General features: G+C 44.1%; 1 protein-coding gene across 1 annotated transcript in view; it reads right to left on the minus strand.

Moving 5' to 3' along the window:
• Positions 1 to 16,802, minus strand: part of ABHD16A (abhydrolase domain containing 16A, phospholipase) — a 527,648-nt gene that overhangs the window by 130,222 nt on the left and 380,624 nt on the right. Inside the window, exon 15 of the mRNA XM_044083280.1 lies at positions 11,572 to 11,628. Coding sequence (XP_043939215.1) covers positions 11,572 to 11,628 — 57 coding nt within the window. The remainder of the gene's footprint in view (positions 1 to 11,571; positions 11,629 to 16,802) is intronic.

The raw sequence follows: 16,802 nt of genomic DNA on the forward strand, positions 1-16,802 counted from the left end.
GCTGCTGTAGTGTCAACATTTTGAATTTCGGAACATCCAGGTAAGTATTTAGAGTTGAAAGGTCTAGTATAGGTCTCCAGGCTTTGTCCTTTCTGGGGACCAGGAAAAGTCTTGAGTAAAATTCTTGTCCTGGTTCCTGCTGTGGTACGTTTTGAATAGCTCTCATGTCCATGAGGGCTGAAATTTGTTTTCGAGCCTCTGCCCGTTGATTTTGTGGCAGGTTTGGCATTCCTTTTAGCCTTGGTAAAGTGTGAAAGTGGAACCTGTAACCTTGAGACACAATATTCAGAACCCATTTGTCTTGGGTGATTGTTTGCCAATTTTGAGAAGAAAGTGCTAGTTTCCCCCCTAAGGGGGCTGCCAAAAGGGAAGTGCTTGGCATACGAAGGGGGAAGTCATTGGGACTGTTTCCTGTAAGGTTGAGACTTGTCCTCACCTCCTTTTGGGGTTGAGGTACCCCACTGTCGTTGTCTGTAAGAGCCTTGGGGTTGAGATCTGCCTCTTGGGCGTCTGTATCTGCCTCTCTGTGGCCTGTCTGACACTGGAAAGGACCAATTTTTTGTAGGCCAATTTCTGTAAATCGAGGTGGCTGTACCTGTAAGAAATCTTTGACCATTTGCATAGATTTAGCTTTATCCTCCACTTTGTTTAACACCTCTTCTGCCTTAACACCAAACAAGGTATCATGCTGTAAAGGAGCATCCAATAATTTTGCCTTAACATGATCAGGTAAACTCTGTTCTTTTAACCAAGCATGTCTTCGAATCACAGAACCTGTAACTGCGGCTCTACAAGAGAAATCTAAAGAATCAAAACCACATTGCAGAGTATGTTTTCCCACCTGTTCAACTGCATGCAATAAATCCTGCATTTCTTTATATTCAGGAGCTTCTGAGCTTGTAAGCATTTTCTGTTTTAACTGAGCCGTTAAATATTGTTGGCACTTAAGCATGTGAAACTGGCAGTTTAAAGCCCTTACTGCTAAAGTTGCAGAAGTGTAAACTTTCTTCCCCCATCTATCCAATGCTCTATAATCTCTGTCAGAGGGGACTGGGTTTTTGGCAATGGAAGCCTTAACCCCTTTGGGACCCTGGAAAATGTTTTTTGGGTCAGCTGAAGGGTTTTTATAAAGAAACTTGAGAGTCAGGGACTCTATAATACCAATCCGGCTTGGCTGGTGCAGGGGGCAAAGAATCAGGAGATAAGCTGGATTCAGAGAACACATCATCCACAACATCTAACACAGGCGGAATAGCAAGGGGCCTGTGCTGAGGCAATAAAAGGAAGTCCCTGAGCCTTTTCTTGGATTCTGAATAATCCTGACTTTCCCAATGGAAGTGTTCCCTCATGGTATGTAAAGTTTCCCCAAAAGAGTAATCCTCAAGAGGAGAGGCTGAAGGGATAGAGTCTTCAGCATCAGAGTCCTCATAGGGGGTAGAGAGTATCCCTGGTCTGAAGAGGAATCAGAGGAAATGGAAACCTGATCAGAGGAATCATAGTCTGTATCCTGCCTAGGCCTTTTCTCAGGAGAGGGATGGGAACTCCTGATTAGAGTAATGAGGTCTTCGGCCATTTTGAGCATCTGTTTCTTAGGCATGGAGGACTGTCCAGGAGAATGCTGTACTTGCTTCTTTGTCTTTAATGGTGTTTTTGTCTTGGCTGTTGCTTTAATGGTAAGCTGTGAAGGTCTGAAAACACCCTCAGAAGCCGATGCCTGCTCAGCGGCTCCGGACCCATTTGAGGGATTAATTTCTGTAGGCCCAATACCTTGAGTTTCCAGAGGCCTAGTTGTCTCCACGTGGGAGTCGGTGGCGGCCTGTGGCTCTGAGGTAGCGGGTGTCAGGGGCTGCGAAAGCACCTCACTGAGAACCGGCGACTGGCCTAGAAGAGGCTTCATCATCGGTTTTGGACCTCGGATGCCTGACTTCATCCTTGTCTTTGCGTTTTTTTATGAATTGCGGTCGTCGGTTGTTCCGACGGCATTGTATAATTGAACCTTCGGCCAAAGTAGTGCAAAGCAAAATCAAAATCGTTTTATAGTGCGTTTGTTAAATCTAGCACAAAACCGACAACTAGTGACGTCATGATCAGGGCCTAGGCATGGAATACAGTAATACTGGAAGTCCTTATGAGGTATTTACTTCCCACAAGAAATACAATTATTAACTTTTTCTGACATCGGTCTGAGGCAAGAAAAAAGTTTCCCCAACGGGGTACTTAGCTTTAATGAAGACTTCGGATCTGAAATTCGACTTCGAAAATCTCAGGAGTCGGTCGACCGGCACTTGCGAACTGCTTTTGCTTCGGGCACTGTGCAGCAAGAAAGACTGAAGAAAATGGCGTCGGATGCATCTTATATACCCCTGGTGCTCTGACGTCAGGGAAGAAGCGACAGCAACAGACGCTGGACCAAGACTTTGGAACTCTGGCTAACTGCGGGACCGCCTGACGGCAGGTAACCCAAGTGTAATGACTGCAGCAGTGTAACACGATGAACATCTGGTCCTTGAAGTATGAAAATCTCATTCATTTGTACAACCTTTAACAGAAGCTGTGGACCCATCTCCTTATCTGACAAAATATGTTTGTACAAAGTCCTGATAATTAAGAGAATGTCAAACTTCTTACTAACCAGAAATTGCATACCACCTACAAGCTTATACATAGTGAAATTCTTTAGAAAGTTGGTCCTTCTTTAGACAGAGAAGGTTTGCTTGTAATATCAACTTCTTCTTTTGGCTGTTCCCGTTAGGGGTCACCAGAGGATAGAACAGTTGTGTAAAATCTTACCATGACCATTTGTCTTCAGTGTTGCAGTATTCCAAACCTTTGGCCAGTATATAAAAGCTTCTAGTCATTGGAGGGTATGTGGGATGTCTGATGTTGGGCGAGGGAACGTGGGCTATAAGAGTGATGTCTGCACATACCAAACCTCAGAACTGAGCACCCCAGTCGGACACCAGTCACAGGATAACTGGAAATGTCCAGTGCCATCCAAGAGGGGGCAGTTTAATGGAAGGAGAAGGATAGGAGGGAGGGAAGGCAGGAATACTGCAACATGAAAGAGAAGGACATCTATGGTTATAGTAAGATTTTAAGCAACTGCTCTATGTCCTTCTGTTTTCAAGTTGCAGTATTCCAAACCCTTGGGTGAGTGCCAAAGTTCAAAGAGAAGAAGAGGGTGGTGGCTTGGAGCTATTTTTCTAGGAATCCATGAAAGACTGCCCTAGCAAATCCAGCCCTGGATTTGGAAATATGATTCAACCTATACTGTTTGGTAAAGGTGTGAGCAGAGGTCCATGTAGCTGCCTCTAAAATGGAGACAGTGTCCAGTCCTTTAAAGAAAACCCCAGATGAAGCCATTACCCTAGTGGAGTGTGCTTTAACCTTAGATCCTAAGGATTTTCCATGGTATGCAGTGCAGAATGAAACTGTCCTGGAAATCCAGGCAGAAATGGTCTGCTTTGTCACTGCTTTCCCCAGAGCCCTGGGGTGAAAGGAGACAAAAAGTTGGTCTGTTTTCCTGATAGATTTGGTCTTGCCAAGGTAAAACCTAAGCTGTCTACACATCAAGGGAGTGTAAGACTCTCTCACTGTCATTCTGAGGATGAGGAAAGAAGGTGGGGAGGTGCATAGCTTGGTTTAAGGATAACTCATTGACCACCTTGGGCATGACGGAAGGGTTGGAAGGGTTGGTCTAAGAGTTACTCTGTCCTTGTGGAAGGTGAGGAAAGGGGAAGTAGCCATGACAGCCTATAGGTCTGACACTCTTCTGGCTGATGTCAATGCTACCAGTAGAACTATTTTCCAAGTGCAGTGTTTTAAGGAGGCCTTAGAAGCTGGTTCAAAAGGGGTCACTGTGAGCTTTTCTAAAACATAGTTCAGGTCCCACAGGGGTGGTATGGGTTTCCTGGGGGGCCTGAGCTGCATCACTCCCTTTACGAATAACTTTACAGGCAACAGTGATGCCAAAGTCCTGGGGGGGGGGGCAGAGCTGCATCACTCCCTTTAGGAATAACTTTACAGGCAATTGAGATGCCAAAAGGGGGGTCCAGAGACAAACAAGCTGAAATAGCAGCAAGGTGGGTTTTATCAGAGGAGTACGCCAACCCTGTCTGCAAGAATTCACACAGGTATGACAGTACAAGGGAACATTACCCTGAAAAGTGTCCAACTGTGTTTGTAAACACCATATGGAGAATCTCTACCACTTAGACAAATAAGATGTCCTAGTGTTAGGTTTCCTGGCCTCCTGCAGGACTGTGAGCATGTCCTCACTGTAAAGGTGTCTGTAAGGGATCCTCACTGTAAAGGTGTCTGTAAGGGATCAGAATTCTATCACCCACAGGGTAAGGTTCAGAGATTGTAGGTGGGGATAGATTAGGGATCCCGTGTCCTCTGTGAGAAGGTCCACTCTGTGAGGTAACTCGTGATTGCCCCTGGCTAAATGCAAAAGGAGGGGGAACCAATGCTGTCTTAGCCAAAAGGGAGTCGCCAACAAGATTTTTGGTTTGTCCTGCTGTATTCTTAGCAGGACTTTCTGCAGAAGCGGGAAGGGGAAGAATGCATATAGAAATCTCCTTCCAAGAGATTGAGAAAGTGTCTATTGTCCTTGCAGAAGACTGGGTAGCCTGGTGCAAAACAATGGAAGTTGTCTGTTCAAAGGGGAGGCACACAGATCTATCTGAGGTATACCCCATTTGTGGACTATGTCCAAGAACGCATCCCTGTGGAGCATCCATTCGTGGGACTGTGACATGGACTTGCGCAAGGTGTCTGCCTGGGTGTTCTGATCTGAACGGGATATACACTGCCTGCAGAGGGAACCCATGCTATGTGGCAAGCTCCCAGACTTGGAGAGCTAGTCTGCAAAGCAAGCAGGATTTTGTTCCTCACTGCTTGTTCACATACCACAGAACTATAGTGTTGTCTGTGAACAATTTTAGGGGCCCTGTTTTAGCGTATGTTGGAAAGCCTTCAGGGCCAGAGAATTGCTGTCATCTCCCTAATATTGATATGTTCCTGTCTGATGGAGTCTAACCAAGTGCCTTGGACTCTTAGGAACTCATGGCTGCTCCCCATCCCAGATCTGAGGCATCCGTGTACATCTCTTGTACTGGCAAGGAAGCCTGTAAGGGGAGTCCTGGGTTGAGTCACTTGATTCAACCACCAGAGAATCTTTTTTTAGAGACAAGGTAGGAAGGGGATTTTGTACTCTAAGGGGTGTGAGTGCTGTGTCCATATAGACCTTGGGTACCACTGTACTTTCTCATGTGGAGTCTTGCCAATGGCAACATAGGGATAGTCGATGCCATATGACCCTGGAGTCTGAGGTACTGCCTGGCAGTCAAGGCTGTGACTTGAAGGATAGAGAGCAGGTACTGCCTTAAGTTTTCCACTTTTGAGGTGGTAGAAAGGTCCTCAAGACATCATCCTTATCCTGCATCCCAGGAATATTTGGTCCTGAGAGGGGCTCGTGTTGGACTTGGGGTAGTTTATCTTGAAACTCAGTGCTTGCAGGTCTGAAATTACTGTTTGTAGATGGCATTGCACAGATTTTGAGCAGTCTGCCTGGATCAACAGGTCTCCAGGTAAGGGAATATTTGATTCCCCTGAGCCCTGCAGAAGGCAATCACTGGTGCCAAGCACTTGGTGAAAACCCTTGGTGCTGAAGAAAGTCCAAAGGGCAAGGTAGAGACCCGAAATTGTGATGAGCCCACAACCATAGATATCTTCTGAAGATGGGCCTTATGGGGATGTGCAGGTAGACGTCCTTGATGTCCAAGGTGGCTAGGAATCCCTGAGGTAAAATCAAGGGGAAGAGGATCTGCAGCGTGAGCATTCGAAAGGTGGGTATTTGGAGGAAAAGACTGAGGTGGGAAAGATCTAGGACTGGTCTCCAGGGACCATCTTTTCTTGGGACTAGAAGAGTCTGGAATAGAAACCCTTTCGCTTTTCTGTCATAGGGACAGAATGAATTGTTCCTTGGGCAATGAAGCTGTTTATAACTGGCTAAAAAAGGGGAAGCTGTTCTTTGGGTGGCTGTGGAATGCCCCTCAAGGAAGGTGTTATGATCCAGATCATGAAATAACCCTTTTCTATGATGGATAAGACCCACCTGTCTGAGGTAATGTTTTTCCAAACAGGGAGACAGTGTCTTAGGGAAAGGGGGTGGAATGGAGAGGTTTGTTTAGTAATAGCAGGTGGTCACAGACTACCTGCCATGTCCTGAAACTGAGGCTTCTGGGTCGGAGTCTGAGCAGGCCTGGAAGGAGATTGTTGCATCCTGGTGCTCTTTCTGCCCCTAGAAAGAGGAGGAGCAGCAGAATGTTTCCTTATAAATGGAGTTTTTGATGGGTAATTCCTGTGGAATTTGGGAAATATGATAAATGAACAGGTGCTTCAGGTCTTATAGCTCCTTCCCCTTCTGTTGTAGAGTTTTGAACAACTCAGCCACCTTTGTCCCAAAGAGGGCCGGGTTATCCAGGGGCACGCCCGACAGTTTTGCCCTAATGTCATCAGGTAAGGGCCACAACCTTAGCCAGGAATATCTTCTCAGGACTGAGGCAGCATCTGGCAGAAGCTTCAGCTGCATTGTAGCTGCTCCTACTGGAATGCCTAGTGACCTAAGCGGACAAGGCTAGGAGGCTGGACATCTGTGCCTTGGCAGGAGGGTCTGGGACCTCAGTCAGAAGCTTGGTGGCTTGTCTTAAAAGGGCTAGGGCATACTTTGACACACGAGTTTGACAGTTTACTCCCCTGAAAGGAAGGGTAGCTGAGGTATAAACCTTTTTTCAAAGGCGCTCCATGTCTTTGCTGTCTTTGTCTGTAGGGAGAACAGAGGTAGATGAAAGCAGTTTTGAGGGCTTATCAGCAGAAACTGATACAGTGCCATGGTCTGCTACAGGGCATTTACTAAGGAACTTGGTCCCCTCAGGGAATCTGTAAAATCTATCAGGCCTTCAAGAGGCAGGGGGCTGTGAATCAGGATTCACAGAAGCAGCATTAAAAGCAACCACTAAACATTCTTTAGCCATCTCCGCAACCTCAAAGGCAATATACAACTGTGTGCAGAGCTCACTGTAAATGGAGTCACCTATACTGAGCCAGAAGATATAGCAAACCTCCTGGCTGATAAATTCATCTCCAACTTTACTAATCTCTTCCCCTCAACCTTCCCTCAGGAAATATCATCAAATATAACTCCCCCTACTATCACGAAGAAACAGGTCCTTAATGCTCTCTCTAAGACCAAGAACTCTGCATCAATGGACCCAGACAATATCAGAGGATGCCTTCTAAATAGCATGAAACATGACCTATCAGGGCCTCTGTAATTATTATTAAACTGTAGCCTCCAAACAGGCTTCGTGCCTCATGAATGGAGAAAGGCAACAGTCATCCCTCTACACAAAGGTGGGCCATCTACAGACCGTGGAAACTAAAGACTCATGTCTCACTAGTCTTACATGTAAAGTCATGTAAAGAATCATAGAGATGATCAATAGAGACATATTAAACCTCCAGACACTGGACCCAACCCAGTTTGGTTTTGGAAAGGGCAGATCATTCCTACTCAAACTGGTGGGCTTCCTTGAGATAGTCACCAAAGCAATGGATGAGAGCAAAATCGTTTACACTGCCTACCTTGACCTGGCCAAGGCATTTGACACAATACCCCACTCGGGCATTGTTGACAAACCTCAAGAGATTAGGTACAAACCCGTATGTCAACCAGTGGATAGCCAACTGGCTCACAGACAGGACCCAGGAAGTTAGAATTGGGGAGTCCACCTCTACAAAGAGGCCAGTCATAAGTGGAATCCCCTCAGGGATCAGTCCTTGGACCGCTCCTTTTTGGCATTTACTTCTCAGACGTCAAGGCCAATGTCAGTGGTCAGATGATTGCAAATTAAGAGCTATGATTGAATCTCACACTGACACAGATGTTCTTCAAGAGGGGCTGACATAGACAAACAACTAGTGTCAGAGGCATGGACTAAAACCAAATGCCAAGAAATGCATAACAGTATCCTTTGGGAAGTTATCCATCCCTGGTAACGATCATATTGACAACACACCTCTTAGAGTTGACCCAGTAGTCAGGGACTTAGGGACACACAGATAATAATCTAGCCTTTTGGTCATCACGTGTTTACAGTGGTGAAGAAACTATTCTATGTTGCGCAACTTATAAACAAATGTATGGCATCTAAGTACAAGGAAGTCATTGTTCCACTGTATTTGGCATTCATCAGACCTATCATTGAGCACTGTGCTCCCTTTGGTATGTACCTAACCAGGCATATCCAACAAATGGAATGTCCACAGAGGTTTCTCACTAAAAGAATACAGGGCATAAGTAATATGTCCTATGCAGACCGCCTGAAGGTCCTATCCCTGTACTCTGTCCCCTACAGGCTTTTGAGGGGAGATCTATGCCTGGCATACAGGGCATATTCAGACCCCACTCCAATGGATCTCCTGCATATCCACAAAACAGACAGTACCAGAATTACCCATTCTAAAGACTTAAGCCTTGCCTGTGATATAAATAGGACCTGCTGGAGAGATAGGTATATATCCCAGAGACTACCCAGTCTATGGAACAGGCTCCCCCAACCATGTGAAGCAGAGTTCCTCCCTAATCCAATTCAACTGCAACATGGACAATTGCATGGGAAAATGGAAATTCATCCCTGGTTTGGCACCTATGTCTCTGATGCAAACAGGTACCCTGTAAATGGTTCATCTCCTGGGCCCATGCTTACACTTATCAAGGGTATCAGAATTCATCAGAGATTTGGGATGCATGGTTAGGCTTAAAAAGGCCCTTGTGGTCGTTAGCCTAGTAAACACCTATGAACCTATAAGAAATGCTGGCAAGGTTGGAGGTATAGCTGAAGGAGCAGGGGTGTCCATTTGCAGAAGTTCATATCTTTTCTACACTTCTGACATCTCAGTGGAATCCCACTTAAAGCACTCCCTCATTTCTGAAATGGTGTCCCAAAGGTGAGATCCTCACCTGGAAAGTCTGTCTCAGCAGAATCTTCCTCTGGGGAGGCATAACCAAGGGGAGATGGTAACTGGTTGACATAGGACAGAGAATCCTCTGAAGAGGAATCATGAGCTCCAGGTTGAGAAATATCTTGAGCCTGAGGCTTAGTGCTAATTACAGGGATGGAGTGACACAAAAGAACAAAACATCCCCAACAGGGTACTTATCTTAAAAAGACTATCCGATGTCCGGTACAGCAGGAACATCTGACATTCGACTGGCAGCAGAGAAGTTCTGAGGTTTGATAAGTGCAGACATCACTTTTATGGCCCACGTTCTCTCGGCCAATATCAGGCATCTCACTTACACTGCAGTAACTACAAGCTTTTGTATACTGGCCAGACGTTCGGATAGCAACAGAGGAAAACCCAAGGGTTTGGAATACTGCAACATAACAGGAGGACACCATCTGTTTACATTTCTTCCTATCCTCTACATCTTGCTTTGTCACACCAACCACCTGCATGTCCTCTCTCACCACATCCATAAACCTCATCTTAGGTCTTCCTCTCTTCCTTTTACTTGGCAGCTCCATCGTTAGCATCCTTTTCCCAATATATCCAGCATCCCTCCTCAACACGTCCACACCAATGCAATCTCACCTACCTAGCTTTGTCTCCAAACCGTCTAACCTGAGCTGACCCTTTAATATACTGATTCCTAACCCTGTCCATCCTAGTCACCCCCAATGCAAATCTTAACATCTTTATCTCTGCCACCTCCAGCTCTGACCCCTCCCTTTTTGTCAATGCCACCATCTCCAACCCATATAACATAGCTGGTAGACCCTCTTATAGACCTTCCCTTTCACTCTTACTGGAACCAGTCTGTCACAAATCACTCCTGACACACTTCACCACCCATGCCACCCTGCCTGTACTCTCTTCTTCACCTCTCTTTCACACTCACCATTACTCTGAACTGTTGATCCCAAGTATTTGAACTCATCCACCTTAGTCAGCTCTAGTGCCTGCATCCTCACCAATCCTCTATCCTCCCTTTCATTCACACACACATATTCTGTCGCAGTCCTGCTGACCTTCACTCCACTCCTCTCTAGAGCATATCTCCACCTCTCCAGGGTCTCCACAACCTGTTCTCTACTCTCACTACAGACCACAATGTCATCCGTAAACATCAGGATGGCGCAGTGGTGCAGCGGTAGCATTGTCACCTCACAGCAAAAGGTTCTCTGGTTTGATTCTCGGCTGGACTGCCTTGTGTGTGGAGTCTGCATGTCCTCCCTGCGTTTGTGTGGGTTTCCTCTGGGTGCTCTGGTTTCCTCTCACATTATAAAGCCATGCATCTGGAGCATTTCTCCTTGGGCCTCAAGTTGGAGCATTTCTCCTTGGGCCTCAAGTTGGACTTTCCCGTTAACAAATGTTAAATAAATAAAATAAATAAATCATAGTCCACAGGGACTCCTGTCTGATCTCATCTGTCAACCTGTCCATCACCATTGCAAATAAGAAAGGGTTCAGAGCTGATCCTTGAAGTTATCCCACCTCCACCTTAAACGCATGCATCACTCCTACCGCAGACCTCATCACTGTCACACTACCCTCGTACATATCCTGTACCACGCTTACATAGTTCTCTGCCACTCCCGACTTCCTCATACAGTACTACAACTCCTCTCTAGGCACCCTGTGATATGCTTTCTCTAAGTCCACAAAGATGCAATGCAACAACTCCTGACCTCTATACTTCTCCATCAACACACTCAGAGCAAACATTGCATCTGCAGTGCTCTTTCCTGGCATGAAACCATACAGCTGATCACTAATCATCACCTCCCTTCTTAACCTAGCTTCCACTACTCTTTCTCATAACTTCATGCTATGACTGATCAATGTTATCCCTCTGTAGCATCAGCATCAACATCAACATCTTAAATGTGGAAAATATCCTGGACATGTGGAATGTCAAACAGTAAGGAGGAAGGTAGTAACATTTGAGTGAAGGCTGGAATGCTGACACTTGCCAACAAAAAGGCATGGTCTGCTGGTGCCAGTACAACAACATGCAACTCAAAGCCACCATAAAGACAAAAACATACTAGCCAGCTCTGTGAATCTATTCCCTCCCATCTACCAAAGGAGCCCAGTATACTGGTTAAGGATACCTTTGACAAACTGACAGTAACTGTAGGCCAGGTTGCAAGCAGTAATATCAAGTAGAGCTGCATGCATTTCTGACACTTCCTGTACTCTTGGGGGTGGGTGGGGAGAAGATGCTCAGCTACATATGCAGCATCAGTGAATGGAGGATCACCGCTCACATTGTGAGAGTCTTATCAGCTGATGATCAGTTTATTTATAAAGTACATTTAATTACATGTCCTTAGCACCTAACTCACACTTTATGCACTGACCTAGAGAGACCTCACAGAAAAGAAACTATTGTCCTTCCCAGCCTATGTCTGGGGGTTAATCACTTCTGGATGCACAAGGAACTAATTCAGTGCAGCACTACATACTGTCTTTTAGCAAACAAAATTCACTAGGCCTTACGTGGTAGTGATGACTTCATCCTTGACCCTCCGGATAAGTAACACTGGTCCTTGATATCTGTAAAAAAATAAAGAACACATTTAAGTTTTCTTTTGAACCACCAAACAAGTACTCAATGCAACTTTTGTACCTTTTTTACTTAGGTTTCTTGCATCTTTTTATTACACAGGTGGGAGTCAGTACAGTTTAACCTTTGTATTCTGTAAGGGCAGGTGACTGACTCTACGTTCCAGTTACAGAATGCAAGAAGTTTTAGCTATGATGGTAGCCCATAACACAGTGGAAATTGTGCTGTGCAGTATGCTGTATAATTGAGCTTGGATGCAAGATAAAACAATGACAAAACAGAAAGAAAAGAAAATGCAACACACACCAGACAAATAACAGAGCTCACATGTGAAAGGACGGTTTATATAAGTTCAGCATAATCCTAACGTAGATTGGTCTTGAAAGTGAAGCTGACTAATCAAAAAGTACAGTTGTGTACCTACCATAAATGTAGATGTTCGAGTGTATTCACTGTTGCAGTCATTACACTTGGGTTATCCTGCTGGCAGGCGACCCGCAGTCGGCCCGAGTTCCAAAGTCTTGGTCCGGCGTCGGTTATTGTCGCCTCTTCCCTGATGTCAGTCCGCCAGGGGTATAAAAGTTGCAACTGACACCATTTTCTTCAGTTTTTCTTGCCCCAAATGTCAGGTGTCCCCAGATAGGAAGGCTGGAAAGATAAAAATATGCCAAAAAACATGCATGTATTACTATAAACATTTTCTTCATCTACAAGCAAATACACCACATAAGTTGTATACAGAAAAGTCCCAGCAATAAAAAGGGGGAATGGTGGATGGGTAATCTGGACTGCAACAGTGAATACACTCGAACATCTACATTTATGGTAGGTACACAACTGTACTATGTTCATCATGTTTCACTGTTGCAGTCATTACACTTGGGTAGAATCCCAAAGCTGAGGTTGGGTGGCTGGGTCTAAATTGGATTTGGAGAGGCTACCAGGCCCTGCACAACTGCAGTGGCAAAGCCTGCTCTGGATTTAGAGTAGAGAGGTAAGTGGTAGTGCTTGGTGAAAGTGTGCACTGAGCTCCAGGTTGCAGCTTCTAAAATGTCTTTGGTTGGTACTCCTCTGAGAAAAGCTGCTGAAGTGGCTGCTGCTCTGGTAGAATGAGGCCGAATGCCCTTAGGCACTGATTTGCCATTCTGTGCATAACAGAAGTGGATGCAGTGGCCTATCCATTTTGAAATTGTCTGCTTTGTAATAGGCTTTCCTTGTGATCCTGCAGCATAAGCTACAAACAGTTGCTCAGTTTTTCTGAAAGCTTTTGTTTCGTCCAGGTAAAATCGTAGCTGTTTGTGTATATCCAAAGAGTTCAGAAGTTTCTCCCCTTTATTTTGTGGATTTGGGTAGAAAGTAGGCAAATGAATGGTTTGGTTCAAGGCCACACTGGAGACCACTTTTGGCATGAATGTTGGGTTTGTCCTAAGTGAGACCCTGTCCTGATGAAAAATGATGAAAGTTTCCACAGCCATTAATGCCTGTAACTCTGAGACTCTTCTTGCTGAAGTTATTGCTAGGAGCAGAGCAGTTTTCCATGATAAGAATTTTAGATCATCTGTGCTGGCTGGCTCAAAAGGAGGCAGTGTGAGTTTTTCTAAAACAAAATTGAGATCCCAAGTTGGTACTGGTGCTCTCCTTGGGGGGGGGGTCTTATATTTTTTGCCCCTCTGAGGTACTGTCGTAGTAGAGGATGTGAAAAAATAGGAGGTTCCGTATTGTAATGAGCTGAAATGGCAGAGGCATGGATGTTAATTGATGAGAAAGATAGGCCTTTGTCCAACATCTCAGTTAGGTATTGTAAAATCTGAGGTATATTAGGGACCAGTGGTTCGAGCCCTTGTGCCTGGATCCAAGCACAGAATCTCTTCCATTTTTCTGCATAAGATTTCCTAGTGCTGGGCCTTCTGGCTTCTAAAATAACATCCATAACAGCTTTAGAGAGAGGTGCAGTGTGAGTGGCTACATTATCTGCCATGCTGCCAGATTTAAGGTTCTGAGTTGACTGTGCAGAATCTGATTGTTTTGTTGTGTCAGAAGATGAGAAATTTGAGGTAGAGGCCAAGCTGGGCCTTGAGACAAGCTCCTTAGGAATGGGTACCAGTGCTGGCATGGCCAGTCTGGGGCAATCAGGATCATTTTTGGCCTTTCTTGTCTGACTTTTAGGAGTACTTTGGTAAGGAAAGGCATCGGAGGGAAGGCATAGACTGTCAGGCCTTTCCAGCTGAATGAGACAGCATCCACTTTCCATGCTTAAGAGTGATAAGTTCTTGTGCAGAATTTCTGTATTTGGTAATTGTGAGGGGAGGCAAAAAGATCTATGTCTGGGCGTCCCCATTTCCTCATTATCATGCTGAACACCTGTGGATTTAGTTTCCATTCGTGAGGATCCATGAGATTTATGCTTAGTTCATCTGCCAGTGTATTTTTTGTTCCTGGCAGGAATTGTGCCTGCAGATGTACTTGATAAGTCAGTGCTGTGTTCCACAAAGTCATGGCTTGCCTGCATAGGGGGTAGGAATGTGTGCCCCCTTGCTTGTTTATGTACCACATAACTGTGGTATTGTCCGTCTTTATTAATAGTCGTCCTGGATGTAGTAGGTCCTTGAAAGCTGTCAGGGCATTCTGTACAGCTAGCATCTCTTTCTGATTGATGTGAAGATGCATTTGTTCCTTGGGCCACGTGCCCTGAATGCATTTTCCTTCCATATGTGCACCCCAGGCATAATCCAATGCAACCATTGTTATTGTCTGCCTGGCTGTGGGTAAAGTGAAAGGCTGTCCCTTGTTGTGGTGACAAGCCTGGGCCCACCATCAAAACTCCTGTTGTAGGCAGGGAATTAACTCATTAGCCCAGAGTACCTACTCATGGCGCCTGTGTGCTTAACACCGAGCGCGCCATGAGAAGATACTAATTTCAAGCTGTTACCCCCAAGTGCCTTCCTGAAGCACGAGAAACTGTAGTTCACATTTGTAGTTGAGCCTAATGTAAAACACACTGAAATCGTAACTCAACGTGTAAATTACATTATATTGTTACGATTCAGCGTGTTTTTACATTAAGTTCACATTAAAGTATTATTACAAATTTTGTGTAAAAGGTTCTCGATAAAGCAAGTGGTGGCAGCCAATCCGGATTCTTGCAATCCGAGGCACCACTTGCGTCCCAGCTCCACCCTCAGTGAGAAAAAAAAACGGAATTGCACTGCATCATCCTTTTTTTTTGTTGTTCAGAACTCGAACCTTTGTTTCCTAAATAGACTAAATTAGCCTGATCGTACTGAACTACATAAAACCCTGACTGTAACCCTAAACACCTCGCCCATTCCTTAAACTTAAATCCCCCAATTGTTCTCGAACTCTAATCCTCCCTTCTCACTCCTCTCCTGTCCCCTAGCCCTAAACCTAAATCCCAGTTAGCAGCATAACAACATTCATTCCCAGAACTTGCTATTTATTTCTCAGAGCATTGCTTTCTGTGTGCCACTTTCCAAAAGGACAGCCTCAACTTCAAATAAGCAAAGTTCAGCTGCAACTGAGTCCTGTTTATAAAATATAGGTAAGTATACTGGAAGAAAACAGCGCCCCATAATGCCTTGTATCTTCTGCATTTCCATATTTACAATTGCCCCCACATCATTGTATGCACAAATATTTTAAAATCTGGACAACTGAGAGGTATGCAACTGCAACGTTATGTGAGATTTCAGTAACAGCGTCCGATGGTTCTGCGCAGTTATTTCACATGTGTAATACGGGCCATACTTTTCAACTATACAGATGTTTACAAAATGTCTATATTTTTACTTCATATTTTGTTCCGTTTTTCATAAAATTGTGTTTTGTGGAAAATAAGTTAGAAAGCTGAGTACCAGTTGAAAGGTCTTCACGATGTTTTCTATTGTATACCGCTTACAGCTTCCTGCCAGACTGATCATGGTTTGCCCTTCTTGGTATGTCATAGGCTATGTTCTTGTAGTTCATTTATATTGTTTCCATCCAGCCTCATGTACCTCTGTCAAGCAAAGATGGGATACTTAACTACTTATTTTTTTTATTTTGCACAACAGAATATTACCATGCAGCATCCCCAGTACAACTCTATAAATACCAGCCAAAGTATCTCCTGAATATGCTATAGATTTGCTTCTAAGCCTTTTTTTCCGGTAAATCGAAATAACTGGTTAAAAATACTAAGGAAATACTCAAGTTGTGTTATGTTAGGAAATGTGATCACGTGTTTAAGTATATGCCCGTTTTTAGTTTGTGCTGTATTAACCTATAACGGGTTGGGATTTTTGTGAATGTTATCTGTGTATGTCTAGAGTGGACGATATATAGTTGCGGCATGTATGGTTTCAAACGCATAAGTTGATAAAGATTGGGAGCGAAGAATAATTGAAGTTGATTCATTTTTATATTTACCAGGATGATGCTTGATGACTGCTGTTTTGCTAGTGTGTTGGCTAATCTTAAATAGAAATTAAGTGTCGTATTTAAAAGCGCGGCTTTCTTTATTTTTGCATTGTAAGTATGTGGTTAAGTAAAGAATTTAATACACAAAGTTTACGTATGCATTAAGTTATTCATCAGTTGTCAATAATTAACTGATTTTTCAGTGCAATTGGTTAAGGACAAGATAGTAGGGCTAAATTAATGTGACCACATGGTGTAGTAGTTTAGTATGTGGCAATTATGCAGCTGTCATTTAAAGATAATATTGTTAAGTACAAATCCATGGACTAAAATAGTATGCATTGGAATGTGTAGTTACTGAGAACACCCTATGTGCGAGTGAAAAAGGTGGTAGGTTGAAGTACCTTTAATTTTAGTGTCAAAAAGAGATGAGATATGTTGGAAGGGTTATGTCATGGTTTTAGTAGTAAGTACTCAATATATGTCTTATCCGTGACAATTGTGTTTTGAACAGCTGGGCCATAACTGACATTTTACAGAGTGATTGCTTAGTAACTATTAGCCCCAAATTAACTACTTCCGACTCACTTCAGTCTGAAAGCAACCTGCAGGTATGTATTTTCCAATATACATGTGATACTACATGACAATGGGTCGTAAACACATGTTTTTTAAAGAAAATATTACTTCTGGCTTTGTTCTATTGATGTATGCCATTAGCTTAATAAATAGTGTTTTGGATTAATGC

The sequence above is a fragment of the Protopterus annectens genome, chromosome 9.part0 (assembly GCF_019279795.1).
Source record: "Protopterus annectens isolate FY-2018-M chromosome 9.part0, PAN1.0, whole genome shotgun sequence".
NCBI lineage: Eukaryota > Metazoa > Chordata > Ceratodontiformes > Protopteridae > Protopterus > Protopterus annectens.